Source organism: Apaloderma vittatum, unplaced genomic scaffold (assembly GCF_000703405.1).
Source record: "Apaloderma vittatum isolate BGI_N311 unplaced genomic scaffold, ASM70340v1 scaffold16979, whole genome shotgun sequence".
NCBI lineage: Eukaryota > Metazoa > Chordata > Aves > Trogoniformes > Trogonidae > Apaloderma > Apaloderma vittatum.
In genome coordinates, this window is record NW_009734786.1 from 1 (window position 1) to 19,662 (window position 19,662).

The window sequence follows — 19,662 nt, forward strand, 5'->3', positions numbered from 1 at the left end:
GGCCCTGCTGCCCCCGGGGCGGGGCACGGCCATGTTCATCGTCCGCTGCGTGATCCCTTCACTTTACCTGCTCATCATCGCTGTGGGCTTGCTGGGCAACATCACCCTCATGAAGATCTTTATCTCCAACAGTGCCATGAGGAGTGTGCCGAACATCTTCATCTCTAGCCTCGCTGCTGGTGATCTGCTGCTGCTAGTGACCTGTGTGCCCGTGGATGCCTCCCGGTATTTCTCCGAGGAGTGGCTCTTTGGGGAGGTGGGCTGCAAGCTCATCCCGGCCATCCAGCTCACCTCTGTTGGTGTCTCTGTCTTCACTCTCACCGCCCTCAGTGCTGACAGGTAGGAAAGCTGGGCTGCCCCTTCTCAGCTCTCTGCAGCTTGGGCTAAAGCTAGCCAGAGCTGGCACAAAAGGTAAAGCACCCCTCAAGTAATGTATCCCTGGTTTACAGTCCCCTTAGCCCAACTTGTGAGGTGCCCATGCTTCTTTCCTCACTGACTGATGGCATGTCTGCTAATAAGTTGAAGGGTTCCTGGAAATGGGTGCACCTGAGCCTTCAGCTGCCAGGCTGCCAGCTGCAAGAACTAGGTTTAGTCCTGTGTTCTGCACCCCTGGGATGATCCTGTAACCACCCATGTATTGAAATTTTGGTCATTAGAGGAAGGTTTTAGATGTTATGACCCATGCCAAGCCACAGTGGTATGTCAATAGGCAGTGAGCAGCTTAAACCAAGTCAAGCACAGAGGTATTTTTAATAATTATTTTTTTCTATCTGCCAATAGTGAGCGTGTGTATGCATGCGTATGTGTGTTTGTGCTCCAGTAGAAGAGCAGGTTACCAGAGGTGACTGCTGAACTAGTTCAGTCTCTGGGAATTTGGAGGCAGCAAACTGTTATGTTGTGCTTGTCAATTTTAAACTGTTGTTCAAATTATTCATTTTGGCTTCTTCTGAATTTATAGAAAACAAAGAAAAAAAAGAAAAAAATGTAAAATTCCCCCAAACAAACTAGGAAGTAGCACTTTCATCTCCAGTACTTGTCAAATTAGTGAGAAACAAATAGCTGGACTCCAAGTTTTTACTCCTAATTACTATAAATGGGTACTTAAGGGATTTATAGCAACTGGGTGGCCATTGAACTGTGCTTCAGGCTCTGAAAGACAAAATCTTGCAGTGTAATTGGCAAGCTTAAATTAAATTAAATTGTCCTACTTATCTAAGCTATTTTGTTTTAAATAGAAATGAAACAGAAATGAAGATGTTTAATTACTTCTTCATAGGAATTAGCCCATTTTTTTTTTGTCGTATTTTAAGCCAACACAATGCTTTACACTGGTGCATGATGTAAAGGCTTGAGTTCAGTAACGTATCTTCACACTTACAGTAACGTTTCTTTAAAATTTTTAATCCTTTTTTTAATAGAGTATAACTATAATTTCTTTTAGCCAATTCAGTAAATTGATTCCACCTGAAGGTACTCTTCAGCAGTCGTCAGTCTCAGTGGTGTCTGAATCAGGACCTAAAATACTTCTGTGTAAGGACTTTGTAAATTATGAAAGTGCATTACATTTTTGAAGAAGAGCTTGCAAAACATTCCTTAAAGGAACACCTGTAACTCTATGATCAACTCAGCTAAAGAGCATGTCAAAATTTGTCCTCGGATAGCCAAGCAATCCTGTCAGTTTTCTTTCTGCTCAATTCTTGTGAGGGAAGAAGTTATCTGCAGAGGAGATCACCTCAGTAATGAAATAAAATGTGAGGGAATGCTGATGGTTTAACATTTAGGGTTTCATTAATTTACTTTTTATGCAGTTTGCTTTTCCCTTATAATTTTATATCCTTCTTTTAATATCAGTAAAGATTCAAGAAGAAAAGGTGCAGAATCTGTTTGTGCAGAATGCATTTAGAATTACACATCCTACAGAATAGCTACAGATGGTGTGCTGTGACCATTAAGATCATAATAAATATGTTCCTCTAGCACTTTGGAGTCCATGGTATATACAAATATAAAAAGTACTTATACTAATAATTTAACAACTCTGTTTCTTTAACCTCTGCAATTTTCAGTTACAGAGAACAAAACTTGTTTCTTTTTCAGTCAGAAGAGCAGCCACTGACTTCAGAGACCAGTGTCTTGTCTCCTGGGGGCCCAAGTCACCTATGAGTGAAGCTGGCTGGACCCTCAGTGGAGTTTGGGTTGGACTCAGGTCTACCCTTCTGTATGACACTTTTTGTATGAACTAAAGAAGAGACATTGGTGTGGAGGGGGGTTTGTCACACTAATTTGTAGGCAGATCCTAACATGTGTGATCTTGACTTAACATCAGTTATGGGTGACTATGTTGGCAGATCAGGTGTGTTGGCAGCATCCTGCACCTAAGAGGCGAGATCTGGTTGGAGGCAGTGTTTTCTCCAGATGAGGAAATCTAGCATAGAATGTTAGGATTTTGGAAGCAGTGATATCACTTAAAAACGCTCCATTATTATCCAGTAAACTTTTGGTCTACTATACAATGCCTCCTCAGTGACCCCTTCTTTCACAGACACTGCTCAAAGTACATTTTAGTGTATGAACATTAAAGCCTTTCCTGCTTTTTACTCCTTACTACTACAGGACTGTATAGAACTGCAGGCATTGCTTACACTAAGGAACAGATTTGGAATTTTTTGGAGTTCATTATAGTGTGCCTGGGTGAATTAGGATAAAGGGAGGTTGTCTTGGTTTCCATAATGTAATTAGCACTTACTGTTTATGTGGAAATTCTGCATGACAAATTACATATGTGTGATATATTTAACAACAGTTGCAGAAGCAATAAACTTTGAACGATTGTTAACTACAAACTGAAGCTATAAAGAAGAAAAAGTAGTATTCATTACATATATGTCTTTTCTAAAGTTGCTGTATTTCATATGGCTTTTTGTCACAGAAATCCCTGTCAGCATCACTAGTGCTTTCAGTATGACAAACATGCACCTTCTATCTGGAAGCTTAATTATTAAGTACTGAGATTATTTACATTTTGGTTTGGTTTTTAGCAGTTTCTTTTGGTGTACAAAAATGATATGTAATTTATAACAGGGCTTCTCGGACATACCTAGAGCATGCTTGCAGACTGAAATCAGCAGCACACAGCAGATCTGCCCGAGGTTGCCCATCCTTGTCTCAGGAGTAGCAGCTGGTGTCCTCAAACAGCCCTTCCCAGCCCTGAGCTCCTGTGGGTCTGGCTGCCAGGTGTGGGCAGAGGTGCCCTGCTGCAGCTCCACACATTTTGGAGCAGAGGGGTTAGGAGACCACCCTCAGTGGTGGGGATGGTGGCAGCAGAGGCGAGGCAGTGGTGGCACTGGTGGTGCAGTGTGTTGGCATCAGGGGAGGGTGCCATCTCTTTCTTCTTTGGCATGCAGAAGGTTCCACAGGAGCAGTGCTGCTGAGCCAGATGTCCCCTCTCACTACCACACAGGAAATCTGCGGGGACAGCGCCCCTGCCCCTCGTGGCCACTGCTACTATTGATTATGGTGGAGAAAGCTTATTAATTATTGGGTTTAAGAAAATAAGAAAACAACAGAGGGTGGATTATACAAAGACAAAATTCTAATAATTACAGTGGATGACAAATGGAAAAAAGGCAGGACATTGAGGCACAATACTTTACAAAGCAAAAAAAGTAGGGAATGAAAAGGCCAATGGCCAGAAGACCTCCAATAGCACTCAGTACACCCTGAAAGGGTACACAGATTTGGTTCATGATGGCCAAAGGTGCACTTCCTAGAGATGTGGGTGGACAAGGAAATAAAAACAAGTTCCCTATCTAGTTTGCTTCTCAGTGGGCCATGGACTGTAATTTTGGCCAGGACTAATGGATGTTGATGATAAATTCCCAGGACTTGGAGTGGATTTGAATAAGGAGGGTAAAAATAAAGAGATGAGAGGAAAAGCGTAGCTGGATGTGTGACTTGAATCATCCCATGAACTTATTCACTCCTTCAGGGAGTGTTTTCCCAATTTATGTCCATGGTGGGCCATGCAGTTGGCCCAGAGTGTAAACTGGGCCTATGGGGGTCCTCACCCTATTCTTAGAGCTGATTTGTGCCTGGGATGGCCACTAGGGTAGGGAAGTGGAGCACAGGTACAGAAAGACATTCCCAAGATTCCTTTCAGAGCTAGAGAGCTGGATGATGCATAAACCTCCGTGTGAAGAGGTGGCTGGAGTAGAAGCTCAGGAGTCAGTGGATTAAGAATGAGTGCTACAGTGTGCACCTCTGGCCATCACTGCATTATTGTGTGTGCTGATGAAAAGCAACTGCATTTGAAAAATGCCAAGCGACCTAGGGTGAACAGCCTTTGAAGGAATGAATGGCAGCACTTCATAGCATCTTTCGATGTGTTCCAGATTGTCTCTCCTTTTTTTTCTTTGGCTGTCATTTATGATTCATTTTTTATGTGATCTGTAAAAATAGGTTTAAATTTAATTCTGCTACTCTTTCTAGATTGAATTTTCTTTCTAATGAAGGATTTAAATGTGTTAGCTCAAATACAGTCCTTCTGCACTCTGATGAAGACAACGAACCTCAACAGTAGAGCAACTGGCCCTATTGCAATTGAAATAACATCTTCTTTGTATTCTTCCTAAAAAGTGTGACAGAAGGACACATTTGATGAAACACATATTTGATTAACCAGGTAACAAAGTTATTCTTCATTAGTGCCCCAACTCCTTTTCCATATCTTAATAACAAAGGAGCTAGAAAATTTGAATTAATACTTAAATATCTATATATAGTGCCTGAGATGCTTAAAACATATCCCATAGATATGAATAGCCAAATTATTTGATCTTTTTATTTGTTTGTTTTATTTCTTTATTTATTTTTTAATTTTGGAAGATTGCAACCTGTGTTTTTAAAAACTTAAAGAGAAGCAAAAAGTTTTTGTGCAAGTTTAGTATCTTTGTACTAACTTTTGGCTGCAACCAGTGACAAAAGCCATTCTGGCTCAGTTTGCATGCCTATTGTCTTCTACTTTTTGTGGGACTCAGAAACTGTTTTGAAGACATTTAGAAGTGTGAAAAAGGGCCCCAGTACTACTTTAGGATTTTTGATTAATAAAATCACTCTTAATAAAAATTCATTTTTACTCCTCTTCAGAATTTATTTAAAGTTCCTTCTTTTGTTATGTCAGGGGCTGAAATACAGTAATTGGAGACTTCTAAAATCCTAATTTCTTATTACATGTGGTGGAGTAGGTGAAGCAGGAAAGCGGACACAATTTCTTTTTGAGCTCTAATAGTTGACATTCAGGGACTAAAGAGCCTTCACAAGGAAAGTACTATTAAATGAAATCCTGAAAATTATCTATAATTAACTAAAGAATAAAGAAAAAATAATCAAAGGTAAAATGAAAGACTATCTGTATAAAACAGTGCTTTGGCTGTATATAGTAAATGGGATAACAAAATAATACAGAACAAGTAGAACTATGTAATCTATACAAATATCTCTGAGAAATCTAACACTTGAAGTAAATGCATTGAATAAATGACTTACTGAAGTACCTTAAAAGAAATGACGGTCCAGATGTTTCTCTCACTGTAGGCTGTAGCAGTATGGTTATAATTATGCAATAACAGGCAAAACAAAAGAAATTTAAAAGGTTGGGGAAGCTTTGTCTCACAATATTTTTTAAGCTCACCATATCGTTGATATATACAAACTTGACTCACAAAATAAAGCTTCACCTTTGATGAAACTCTGACATATTTTGTCAAGTTACTGAAGTCTGCCTCACCTGTCACTCCCCAAAATGTCTTAGTATTCATTCTGTACAATTGAAAGGAATATGATGGAAAACATTGCATAAAGAAAAAAAAATGATAATGCAGAAGGAATTTTATCTCTGGAGTAGATGGAGCTACCTATTCTAGGGTAAGTTTGTCCAAGTCAGGCAATTCAAACCAGTGGTTGGAGAAATTCCTTTTGTGACCATCTTTACACAACTGAAAATGATTTCTCAGCAAACAGCATTTTTCTCCCATTAGACAAATTTTTCTGACTTCATACAGACACATGCATCCTTTAAGCTCCTGCCTTTGTCCATGTGTCCTGTGTGTGTTCTTCAACTCATAGAGAAACAGCTTAGTCCTGAGGATGGCAGAGTGAGAAATGGCTGTGGTGTTTATCCCAGGCAGTGATCGATGCAATACCCATGTTGTGCTAGAAGCAGCTGACGTTGCTTTGATGAATGCAAATGTGGGTGTCCAATAGCCTTTCCTGGGCTGCAACCTAAAGCCTGAGAAACAGTGATAAAACCAGTTTCCTGTTTCTCTGATCAGTTCAGTAAAAGCCTGTGCCTGTGACAGACAAAATAACTGCTAAATAGCAGATGCAGCTGAATTCTTACCAAGCAGGACTGAATGTAAATCTCCATATATTTATTTTATTTGTTTGCATTTCCCCATAACATGGTACACAATTGCCTTGTATATTACATTGCAATGAGTTTATCCCAGCTGGATTGTTGAAACCCTCAAGTCTGCATTTAACAGGTCCTCAGAAATGATGTCAAAGGCGAAATATGCTTGATCAATGCTTTCTCTAGGGAAAATATTTCACATGTTTTCCGTGGTGATAAATTTGGTAGAGAATAAATAATAAATATATTTTACATATGTGCAGAGTGATGGAACTTTCCAATATGCTTCCCAAAAGGGATGATTTAATTGAAAACTCATTTTAAGTAGTTTAATTATAGAAGAAATAGGGTATTTCTCATATGGGTTTTGCTGCAGAGCCATTTTCCAGACTGTGTCTTCCCGGTGCTAAATTCTTTTTGTGTGTTTTTTATGTACTAATGAAACAAGACATATGTGGTCACAGTCTCTAGGTCTAAATATGTCTCCACTAGTAACTTCTAAATCCAGGCTGAGATTCAACTCAATCTGACAGCGTGATTACAAACAGCAAGTGAGTTCTTACAAGTTCATAGAATTCATGGAAGGTAAGCAGAAACCTACTTTGGTAGAGAAGTATGTTTGGAATTAACTTGACACGACTTGTCAGGTATCAGAGAAAAGAACTAAGAGACAGATAATCCATATAAATTTTGACATATTTAGATGTGCTGTATGCAATTTGTGTATCTCCGGCTTTGTATAAGCATATATACAAATAAAATTATGGTGTGTGTATGAACATGAGAGAAATGGATTATTATGATATGTTGTTGTTCTATCTCAAATGATTCTGTTTTGTCCTTCACATAACTATCCCAAATACCGTTTCATTTTTTTTCCAAATACTTTTCAGAGTATATATTTTTTAACATAGTGTCATGTTTGTGCTTTGTCTCCAAGTTGGTCTGATTGTTTGTATTTTAAGGATTGCTATATTAACCTTTTCCTCTGTAATTTTTTCATGTTCATTTTTTTACTGTAGTGTGTAGTTGTTTTTTCCACCTGCATTTATTTCAATGCAAAGTAGGAACAGAAGTTGCAAATAAAACTGAACTGAAAACAAGTTTAAAAGTGACAGAGTGGAGCCTTCTAATGATAATACTGGAGCAAATAAATGAAGTTGCAGGTTTTTGAATTTAGCAATTAGAGATGTGTGGTCTAGGCTGTCACATGGTAAAATCTGTCTGTTCCAGATACATTAATAAAGAGTTGGTCATGTAATTCTTCCTGGCTTGTAACATTTCTAAAAATCATCTGACTATGTAATGTTGTCCTCGATAGCTGTGTTATCTGCCATAGGATGGGCTAATACTGCATTCATCAAAGAAATGGGAGGAATCGTTTTGTAATGGCAACAATTTTATAAACTGACACTGAGCATAATTTACTCTTAGGATTTCTGCTTCCAGGCACTTTAGTTTTTGTAACCGATATTTTTATTGACCTTCTGCTCCAGCAGTGATGATTTTATGAGCTCTCCTTCATTCAAATATGTATAGATATCATTGCTGGGAGACATGCATTAAGCATATGGTGGATATGCAGAGAAGCATGAATCTCTGTCTCATCAATCTAAAGGCAGGAGTATCAATGGGATATGGATTGAGCCTATTTGGGGAAATGCTTCTCTCTCCTGAAACTCTTTTGACCCTTCAAGATTCAGAATATAATTCTTTTGATTAAGGATAAGATGAAGTTAGGTATGGTTTTCTAAGATTTTTTTAAATTACATTAGCATTATAGTGAGGAAGAAGTAATACGACTAAATAGAGAGCAGAGCACTAGGGGATAAAGCCAAGCAGTGTAAGCTTACCTAGGCTACACATTGCAATGCCCAATCTCTAACCCAGCTGTTGACTTTCTCCTCCTCCTATTCACTCCTTCTGTGCAGAATCCAAAATCCAGAATTCTAAATTAGTACTGGAATGACATAAGTGCTCCAGAATGGCAATAAAACCCCAAGAATACAAATGCTAAGCTTGCATGTACTTTCTAGTGGGAAATGCTATGTCCAGGAGTTTGTATGATGCAGCCTGGTAAGAATGAGGTTCTCATTTTGAGCCACTGTCTAGGAGGCCCCAGCAATGACTCCCAGACACCCTGACTGAATGAATGCGCCATTTTGCTCTTGGAGAGGCTGGTATCAGAGCTGCCTTTGCCAAGGCTGTTTTGTGAAAGCTAATGACTTTGATGTGCTCCAGCCATTATTAAAATATATCTTTAAGACCAGGCTTCTCAGTTTTGCTGTGCTTAGTTTCAAGATTCTATTGAGGTTTAGATACAATCAGTAGGTCTGCCCAGCATGCACAGCAGGGCAAATACAGCTAATTGCTTAATTTAAAAGCCAGGAAAAATGAGGCACAGTGGCCTGGGTTAGGCCAGCCATTTTGAGAAGCTTCTGAGTGGTGTTCTTGGGACCAAGTGCCCAAAAACATGTGGGTTATTTTGCTATGTACATATGTTCATGTATGTATATTTGTGTGTATATATATTTTTTATATATAGAGAAAAGCATAATCAAAGGTGCCAAAACATAGGCTTAAGCACTGGAAGTCAACCACTTGTCACATAGTTATTAAAGGCAGTCCATGGTATGGTTTTGACCCAGGTCAGTCAATATTCTCCTAAACAATTTCTAGGCATAATTCAGGATTAAACATAGGCCCAGAGGCTGTTACCAATGCAAACGTAAATTTCCTATTTTGTTTGGATGCGGTGCTCTCATATTGGGAGATTAAAGAGTTGTGTGGAATGGTCATGGGTGTCCAGCCAAGGCCACTTGGCCTCCAGGCTGCAGAATAGGCCCTGGCACTGTTTAGTTTGCTAATATAGATGTTTTCGTTAGATTTGCCTCCTGTTCCCCTTCCCTCCCCTCTTCCTTCCCCTCTGTCCCATCCTCTCCTCTCCTCTCCTCTCCTCTCCTCTCCTTTTCTCTTTTCTTTCTTCCCTCTTCCCTTCCACCCTTTTTTATCTTTTTTCTTTTTCTCTCCTTTATGGAGAGAATGCTCAAAACTTCTGGTTGAGACAGAGTAAAATAAAAGACCTGATGACAAATCTTTCCAAATCACTCTTCAGAGGAGGTCTTTCTCTTAAGACTCTCTTCTCCTCAGAAACTTAAAGAAATTGCAACTCTCCTGAATACATATGTGTCTGTCTTAAGATATGTAAAACTATGTTCATCAGTGATTTAGAGTTATCAGACTTAAATATAAATCTACTGGGAATACTTACATATATGAACTTTTCTGAACAACAGCCAGTGAAACAACTTATTGTTACTGCTCTCGGGAGGCGTATTGAATAAATTACTGATGGTGCTTTTAACTAGTGCAGTTATAAGTAAATAGGCTTAGAGGAATAGAAATAAAGAGCCAGACTGCAGGCAATGAGATAGCATTGCAAGATTTGTATGAGCTTGTAAGTATTATAGTTAGCTAATATGAGGTGAATGGTGAGAGAAAGAAGTAGCAAGAGAAGAGACAACAGAAAGGAAAGAGAAAATTTATCTTCTAAAACACTGAGTGGACAGGACAAGCAATATATTTCCTGCAGAAGAAAAATACCAGACCATCCTGGGGAACATTTTTTTATTCTTTTTTGGAGTAGAGAAATTGTCATCCAAAATATTAAATCAGACTTTTTAGTTAAAGCATTATTGATAGTTTTTGACTTAATAGAGAATATTTCTATAGAGTGGAAAACTTTTTTCACTTAGGAAAATCTTATGATTTTCCCTCTGAGAAATACAGAATGCATGCCATTGATATGCATTTTAACTGCGTTTACACATGGTCTGCTAGTTTTCATTTCAAATACTGTTCTTTATATTTAGTTATCAGACCTCTGAGATGCTCATTCCTGGTGAATGTAATTCTCTGCACTTAAGAGATAAGCACAGAATAAAAAATATTTGGTTTAAATATAAAAAATTAAGAAACTTTAAATTGCAAGAATTCATAATAATAAAAGAGAGTAAGTGCGAATCTCAGACTGTGCGTCATGAAAGAAATTCTTGCAACAGTGGACATCAAATAATTCCACATTGTTCTCAGCTAAATAAATTGTTCTCCTCTTGATGATTCAACTGGAGTTGAGTCAACAGAACTGTCCATAAAAGTTTAAGGGACTTTGTCCCATCCAAAATTTCATTCTACTTTAATGGAGTTGGCTAAAATTGAATGAGCTATTAGTATTTTTAACAAATATTGACCACACAGCCATGTTCCCTATAAAGATATTTTTACATCCTTTTATATTGCTTGGATAAATGCTGTCGTTTACTCTTTGAAATATTCATGCAATGTCACAATAAAATGCTAACATAAACCATTTTGATAAATTTGCAGAAAATGTGGTACTATTGGCACAGCAGTATCACTTAAACCAGAAGCTTTTATAACGAGGCCAATGCTACTAACCTCTCCAGCTCCAGGATTAAAATGCAAATTAAATCAAATTAATATGGATCTGCCCTCCCTGAATTAGATCTCTGGTTTGTGACACCTCATTATTGTATTTATTTATTTGCATTGTGATGGCATGTAGGAAACTAAGTGATAAATTATAGTCTATTTGTGATAGGTGCAATATGAACAAGAGCAAGAAGGAAGTCCTTGACCTGAAGACTTTTTAAGCAAAGACAACAGAAGATATGAAAACAAAAGAGCGAGGAGATTTTGAGGCAATTCTAGTTAGAATGGTAGGCTGAAATCAGTCAAGTGACTGCCTGAGTATTGTCTAGTTGTTTTAGTTTTTCTTTTTAATTTGTTTTTGAAGGTCATCACAACAAAGTACTCTAGAAAAAGAGGTAGCACTGCAACGGAGGGACATCTTAGGACTAATCATGGAGCAGCTTCTTTTGAAGACAAGGAGAATAGCGTTGCGAATGAAGCAGAGACAGAAGTAGAGATTTCCATTCTGACTGGGAGCTGAGAAACACCTTTACAAATGTATTTAAAACAAAGGTGAAAAAAGGTACTGAAAACAAAGATGGTGAGTGGAGTTCAGAAGGTAGCAACATGTTATAACTGCAGGAAGAGGATATTCTTTTTTCATCTCTTTTTTTGGTTGTGTAGAAGGGAGGATACTGCTTTGTAATGGAAACACACAATACAAACAAAACCAATCTGCAGAATGGGGAAGTTTGTGCTTGTCCATTGGCAGAAACCACAGCTCCAAAGAAAGCAAACTTATAAAAGTACTTGCTGAGTTGCAGTGACTTTGTCAGCAGTGATAATAATAGAGGATGTAGGAAGACAGAATTTACATGAAGGCTTTTAATTAAAACCAAATGCATATTTATAATTATTTCCTGATCTTCATGGCAACCTACAATTTTCTTTTTTGATCAGTGAACTAAAGGAAAAGATGGATTTTGCTTACTAACTTGACTAAATAATTTGCACCCTTACTCAGATGTTCCAGTGTTGTTTTATTGATAACAAATATGCACTTTGTAATTCGAATAGTTGGTGGTATGTTTTAGTCTTACAACGGTTTTATACAAAATAAAAGGCTGGGTATTCATTTTGGGAACACTTCTAATATCGCTCCGTTTACATCTGATTTTATCTGTAACTTGTCTCTTTCGACTCTATATCTTTTCAGAGACACAAACAAGATGACAGATTTTGTAATGTGTTTAGTGCCTTTTTCTTCCCATTGCCACCAAGTACTGTGCCAGGCTGAGTCCTAGGAAGAAGAGTGATGTACTGTAGTCAGCTGAAGTAGCAAGTAGAATTCTGATCAGATTAAAGAAGTTTTTTTGGTCTGCACCCAGTGAAAAAGGGCACTCTGCTCCAGTGCCTTCCAACTTGGAGTCAGTCATAGCTCAGGGGCAAGCATACTATTTGCTGGAACAGCAATATATGGCAAGGTACAAACATATGCCACATCTGCTAATATAAAGGCTTCTGGAAAGGTTTCCCATTTAGGTATTAATCAGACCAAATGCAGCTAATACAGTTAATTGTGACATGGTCATTGTCTTGTGTTATAAGGCTGTGGTCAAAACAACATGAAGCACTGCAATGGTAAAAGAGAGAAAAAGTAAATAAACTTGTAGTATAAAACCTGATTTTAATCCAATGTCTGCCCTTCCTCCCCCAGGTCCCCAAACCAGCTATTCCTCAGCAACATAAAGTTTTAAAAAAATGAACAGATGTAAAAACTTGACGTCACCTCAGTTGAATGAAATGAAATAAGTCTGTCTTTATGTAATGAAATCAAGGCAGACAGCAATAGGAAGTAAATTATTGAATAATAAGGTCACAGATTGTGCTGGGGAGAATTCATGCTTTGTGCAGAAGCTTCTGTCCTTCCTACGGCAGTATAAAGGATTTCTTTACACCTTAGTGTCCAGGGAGTTTCTCATTCTGTGTTAGAAGAAATGGTAAACATAAATTAACAGAGACAGTTTAGTGAGTTTTATTTTCTACTCTGCGATTTGGATGAAGAGACAGTAAAAATCCTCTCTCTGAATTCAGAGAGAATATGAAAATAAATAGCCATTATTTTTAGTGAAAATTCAATTTATCACAGTCCTTAGAAAGAGGACTCCAAGGCACATTTTGACTCAAATATTCTGTGAAGACAAAGTTTGCTAGAGTACCAAGACAGTGCTCTGCTCCAGCCCTTTTCATGGCATAGCCAGTTACACTAGTGGATGCCACCAGACACACAAGTTGTTGCTGCATGGGAGTAAAGCTTTAATCTACTGTTCCTCAAACGTCTTCTCAAGGTGTTGATGGGCTATGAAGGACCTGAAAACCAGCCATAGATATCTGGGTTCACAACTCCATTTCTCACCATTCCTTTCAGCAGCTATGTTATATTTAACCACAACCTAACCCTTGGTGTGTATTTAGACACTTGTTCATACCCATACATAGTTGTATATGCACATGTGTGTATCTACATGCATAGATAAGGAGCTCTATCATCAAGTAAAGACATCCAAGTTGCAGTTCTTCTCACTCAAAGCTCATTGTGTAGCTAACAAAGAAAATAAAACACCTCAGTGGGTGTTTAATACCTTAGATTTAATATCTTTAGATCTTAAAGAAAAATATTTTTTTCCATTTCTCAAAACTTCTGCAATTTCAGAAAAATAATCACCCATTCCAAATTAAATCAAAACTAGAAACAAAAAATTGAAAAAGCAAAAAGATCCCATCAGATAAAACAGCCTTCAAAATTACCATAGCTTAAACAAACTGAAATGTTTTGTTTCATGTTCAGTTTTTAATGAAAACATTAAAACACAATTTACTTGAAATTTGAAAAAAAGATTTTAAAAATAAATTAAAAATCTAAGGAAAACACTAAGATATACTTGAAATATTTTTCTCAAAATATATTTCACATTTCAAAACTGAATTTTTCTTGTGGGAAAAGAATTCCCGACCAGTCTACTTCTATTCATTTATTTTACTTTGTTGTAGTGTGATATTTCAATTCTCTGCAATTCTTCCTGTTTTTCGTTGTAATAGTTATGAAATTACCAACTCTGCAAAGGCTTATATGTGATCATATATTATGAGACGGTTTCCCAAAAATGCAGTATAAAGCTGCAGCGTCCAACTATTGATGTGGAGGTGCTTACTTTATTTAAGGGTTTAATACTTCTGCACAGGTTGTTGGGAGTCATTCCTGCCTGACTTCATGAAGATGCATATATTCCAGGCTCCACAGCTGGGACAGTGTATTTCTGTGTGTGGAAAGGCGCTGGGGTGAGAAGGCACTAGCCACCACAGCAGCAACTGCTGCTGATGTGGCAAGAGTTGATTAATGCTTGTTATTGCCCCGTGTGACTGAGGAAGGAAGCGAGCTCTGGTATGGATGTGCTGGTACAAGAGTGAGGTGGGTGTATGGAGGTACCATGTGCGTCTGGGGATTTGCTGGAGGGATTTGGAGAAAGGAAGAGTCGTGGCTGCTTCTGCACCTTCACCAGGCTGGCACAGAATGGGCACCTCCAGCCACAGGCTGTAGCCAGGGTATAGACATGCGGATGAAGCTAGAGATTTAGTGATTGCAAATTTAAGAAAGATTACAAACCAATTGGCATTTCAAATAAGAACAATATACGACATTATTTTAATCAAAGGTATGAAGTGGCCTTGTGCTTCACATGTTGAATTTGAAAGGATACTTGTTAATTTGCATCTGTGATTTGGTCAATTTCAGGTACAAAGCAATTGTAAATCCCATGGACATCCAGGCCTCCAGTGCAGTGCTATGGACCTATCTTAAAGCCATTGCCATCTGGGTAATCTCCATGCTCCTAGCAGTTCCTGAAGTAGTGTTCTCCGAACTCGCCTACGTTAACGACGTGGATAATGCCACCTTCACAGCATGCATACCATACCCCATGACGGATGACTTGCACCCGAAGATCCATTCTGTGATGATTTTCCTTGTGTATTTCCTTATCCCTCTTGCCATTATTAGTATCTATTACTATCATATTGCAAAGAGTTTAATGAAAAGTGCTCACAACATCCCTGGAGAATACAGTGAGCATTGCAAAAGACAGGTAAGCAATTTTTTTTTTTCATTCTGATGAAAGGTCTGTGTGCTGTATGTACTTATATATGAAAGTACAGGAACTATAACATCCAAATTCTTGGATTTTGCAGAGGATTAGTTCCATTTTCACATGCAGGAACTATGCCAAGAATTATCTGAAATATCTCCCTGTTTTCACAATTACTCAATAATAAACCCATTGTGTAAATAAATACTAGCAAGGAAAAATATAAATTCAGTGCCATCATTGCATATTTTTAAAAAGAAATAGGATTGTTATTTGTGTTTGTACATGTTGTTACTGTAACCATTACTTATGTTCTTAGGAACAATATTTTTGTAGTTAATGCCAGTGGCTTCACCTATCCCTATAGGCATCCATTTTTGGTAGAAATCTTACATGAATGTTTTGAGAATTCTCTCTGTTTTATTTGTGCTTGGAAATTAAAAAAACTGACATAGGCAGGGGCAATTTTTCTTAGAGGGTCTAAGGTTCTTCTCAGACCAAGGAGTGCTGAAAAAACAAACACAGAGCATGAACTGCCTCTTCTTTGGTTTTCTCAGTAGATCTTTCCTGGATACAATCCTGAACTTACACTTTTCTAATATCCTTTGTATCATAGATGCTATAAAACTTTCAGTGTAGATTCTGTATACCTTTGAGACAAAAAAATTTAAAACGCTGGACAAAGCCAGCTTCAAACATAATAACAGGCTGCTCATTAGTGGGAACATTTGTATACACGAACAACAGCTTTTGCACTGGAAGTGCTTCATACACTTTACAAAGGCATTAGTGTTGGTAGAGAAAAATACTTGTGCCCATTAAAACAGTTTCGAAGAATTTTCTCTGCCAATATTTTAGAAAATGCTTTTATACTCACTGAAATCTCCTTAAGAATATAGCATGTACCTATTATTTTAAAAAGAAAGACCACATTCCCTCATGTTCTTTTTGCTCAGTATTTCTTTTGTACTCTAGCCTGTTTTTTGTAAAAAATGAATATATATTAGCACTTCATGTGTTACTTTATTTTCCTGTGAAATATAGAGAGCATTTTGGCTGAACCCTCAGTATGGAAACAATATTTAATTTATATCACATTTCTGAACACACATGTATTTTCAAAGTAAGAACATATTTTTTTCATTCTACTTAGTTTTTTTTTCTTTTTATTACTCTATAGGGCTCAGAATAATAGAAAATTTCAGTGTACTTACCTATCTCCCAGCAAGAGGAAGTAAATTCAAGACTGTTGCTATGAACGCACATCTCTTTAGGCTGTAGTATAAAAGTGTAATATTCACACTATACCTTTTGGTCTGCTTTTGCAATCTGCCTGAGTGCAAAACCTACTAATATGGAATGTTAGAGTTTTCCCATCTTTTGTGAATTCCCCACTGGTTTTGGTTTATATAGAGCCAAGAAAACTACTTAAAAGATTTATTTCACAGATTTTGGAACCCTGACAGCATAAATTTACTCTTTTTTTTTGTAGTTTTGTCTGTTTGGGGTTTGGGGTTTTTTTGCAGAAAATTGACTAAAGCCAGAAAAATTGCCTGCCTTTGCAAAACTTTGGTTCTTGCCATACATAATAAATCTTTTGTGAGGAACACGTAGAAAGTTTCTGCATCCCTTTGGTGCCTTCTACCTGGCCAGTTTCCTTCCCTTTCTCAGTTTGGAACCACTGCTTAGGCTCATTTTCTGTCAACTTTTCAGCCACTCTCAATATCTATGTTGTAGTCCGTTAAACTTTAGCACTGTGATTAAGGTGCATTCCTTACATGTCATTACTGAAGATTAACTAAACCTTTCACCTTACCCTAGAATTAAGATGCTTCAGACTGTGCAATGCAGTTTTAGTGGTTTGTCTAGGAGAGAGGTGCAAGCTGAGGAATTGTGGGCAAAATAATGGGATGGAAGTACCATTGCACAGCTAACAGCCTAGCGACGTCTCTACATTTCATTCACAGTGTCTCTAGATTTCAAAGCCAAGAGTTTCTAAATAGGTTTCTAACTAAGGCTAAGTTTCAAGCCAAGCACTAAGATCTCATCAGAAAAGGTCATGTTTCACGACATCCTTTGGCGTGTGCTTTCAGGCTAAAAGCCAATGTTTACCTGGGTCATGAATCACTCTTGCTGAGTATATCATACAGAAAGAGCAACCTTCTGTAACTGCAAAGAGCTGGGATCTTTCACTGAAAGTAAACCAAAAGTGGGAAAGGAAAGTAAAAGAGATACAAAAAAGCAATTCAGCCCCTGAAGGAAGCATTTTTAGTGGCTTTACGTATGACGATTGTTAAAGTCAATATAAAGCAAAATGCTCCGTGTTTTAACTGAGACTGTTATGTGGAGTAGTTCTATTCCTTGTTGTTCATTTGGGTTCTCTTCATCTTTTTAGATGGAAACTCGGAAACGTCTGGCAAAAATTGTTCTAGTTTTTGTTGGCTTCTTTGCTATCTGCTGGTTTCCTAACCACGTGCTATACATGTACCGATCTTTTAATTACAATAAGATTGATCCATCAACAGGTCATATGGTTGTTACCTTAGTGGCCCGAGTGCTAAGCTTCTGCAACTCTTGTGTCAACCCATTTGCACTATATTTTCTCAGCGAGAGTTTTAGAAGACATTTCAACAACCAGCTTCGGTGCAGGAGGAAAACTCAGCAAGAGAGATCTGCCAGCTACTTGCGCAACTCTTCTGCCATTCAGATGGCTTCCCTGAAAAGCAATACCAGGAACACAGTGACTAGCATGACACAACTGAATGGGCATAACTTAAAACAAGAAATATCATTATGATTTAATAGGTGTGATTTTAGACTGTGGAACAATTTTGAACTTTTTCTTTGTAGTTTTTAACTCACATTTGGGTCTCCTGTGCTTAGTCTGAGTTCTCAGAACAGAGGATCTGTTTAAGTCTAGCCAATTTAAGGTTATTTCACACCTAGTCTTCCTTTCAGATAGAAGTAAGGAGTATGTTTTATTGAGAAAACAAAACTGTCTGGCTTCATATCGAACTTCAATGGAGTTGCTAATATATGTTTAACATGTAACAAATCAAAATAATGGTGTGAATATTAGTGTAGCTGATCTAATAAAAACACAAATTTCCTGATATGAAAAATATGTATTTTTAACTATCAATCCAAATGTCTTACTCTAATAGATTTTGCATGATCTACCTGTGCTGTGTGTATAAGCATTGTTAATTAAGACTGATAGGCATTTTTTTGACCCAATTAAAGAGTTGTTGCAATGCATAGGTTGTTGTTTCAGACAAAAAAACTATTCAAGTATGGCCTGCCAGATCTTTACCTCATTTAAATCCAGTTTGTTTTTTTCATTTTCACAGACATACTTGATGAGAGTTTACTTTTTTTTGGGTTCTGTTTGCTGTTGAGGTCACAAGTTTATCTGCTAAGATGCCATTATTTTTGTGATTAACATCTCAAAAGACAAATGTCTGCAACTGGCAGGTTTTCTAGAACTCAGTATCTGAAAGTTCACTTCTCCGATTTGATAGGTCTGCGAAATTATTGATTTAGAGCATCTACATGCTAATTTATATTTGCTACTACTAACTGACCTTGCTGATATAAGTACATAGCTAAGAAGGATGCTAAGTACAGTGGGATGGCTGAACACTCAAAGAGGAAAAATTCTGAGCTGCTTTTTCAGAGAGGGCCTGTGGCAAAGCTTCGTACACCTCAGTGCAGCACCTGGATTACTACCAGACAAAACAAAACTGAAGGATGCCCTACAGGAACACACCTAATGTATGCTGATCACTAATGATCATCCAGCCCATGAGACCAGACAAGTTCCAGTCTGAAATAACCCCCAAGTGTTGGAACATGGGTAGCTGGCGTTGGTTGCTCTGTAAAAGCTCTTTTTTTGACTCCTCTTGCACACGCTGCTTATCAGTCTAAATAAAGCCTAAGTACTGTTGAAAATCTCAGCTTTAAAATATACTTTTTCTTTTCATGAAGGCCCTTGTGCATAAACAGTCAAGGAACTTCTGAAAATCCTAGCTGGGTTGCCTAAAAGAAGAATTTCCAAAAGTTTTTTTGAGTCATCCCAGTGTCATGGACAGCACACAGGTCTGCGTCAGTGTTCCCAGAAGGACATTTTCGAGGTACATGGTCAGTATGGAGCTAGAATTGAAATAACAGGGAATGGCAGGGGAGGCTGATTGCTCCCTTATAGAGCTGCCTGCCTTCAGACTAATAACCATTCCCCAAGCCAGGTGAGACGTTAATTGGAGCAGGGTCTGAGCTCCAGAGAGAAGATACTTAAAATATCCTTCTTGGGAGACAAGCAGTAATGTCAGATAATGCTACCTTGTAGAAGTAGTTTTTTATGGCCAGCTCATAAGTCAAATGTAATTTTAAATACCTTTTTCTTTCAAAGTGGGTGGAACTGCTCGAGCACAGATCTGTCTCTGTCACAACATTGTAGCCTGTACTTCTGCAGTGACTTCTTTAAGGCGAATAGTAGAAAATACACTAGAAATTTAGACTGGATTTCAGAATTAGTTGCTAGTCTTAGAATTTCAAAAGCTGAAGTGCAAAGGTATTGAAGCAACTTACAGGTCCTTTTGTCCTTAATGCACTTGCTGTCATATAGTTCTATTTGTAACTCTGTGGAACCAGCAGAAGTTCAAAATATCTTTCCCAGTTTCC

The 19,662-nt window shown here is 37.8% G+C and overlaps 1 protein-coding gene across 1 annotated transcript; it reads left to right on the top strand.

Moving 5' to 3' along the window:
• Positions 1-10: 10 nt before the first annotated feature.
• Positions 11-17,779, top strand: NMBR (neuromedin B receptor; the record flags this gene model as incomplete). The annotated part of the gene is made up of 3 exons (XM_009876405.1): positions 11-339; positions 14,634-14,982; positions 17,378-17,779. Coding segments are annotated over 3 exons (1,080 nt in total), but the record flags the coding sequence as incomplete, so codon positions are not given.
• Positions 17,780-19,662: the final 1,883 nt, after the last annotated feature.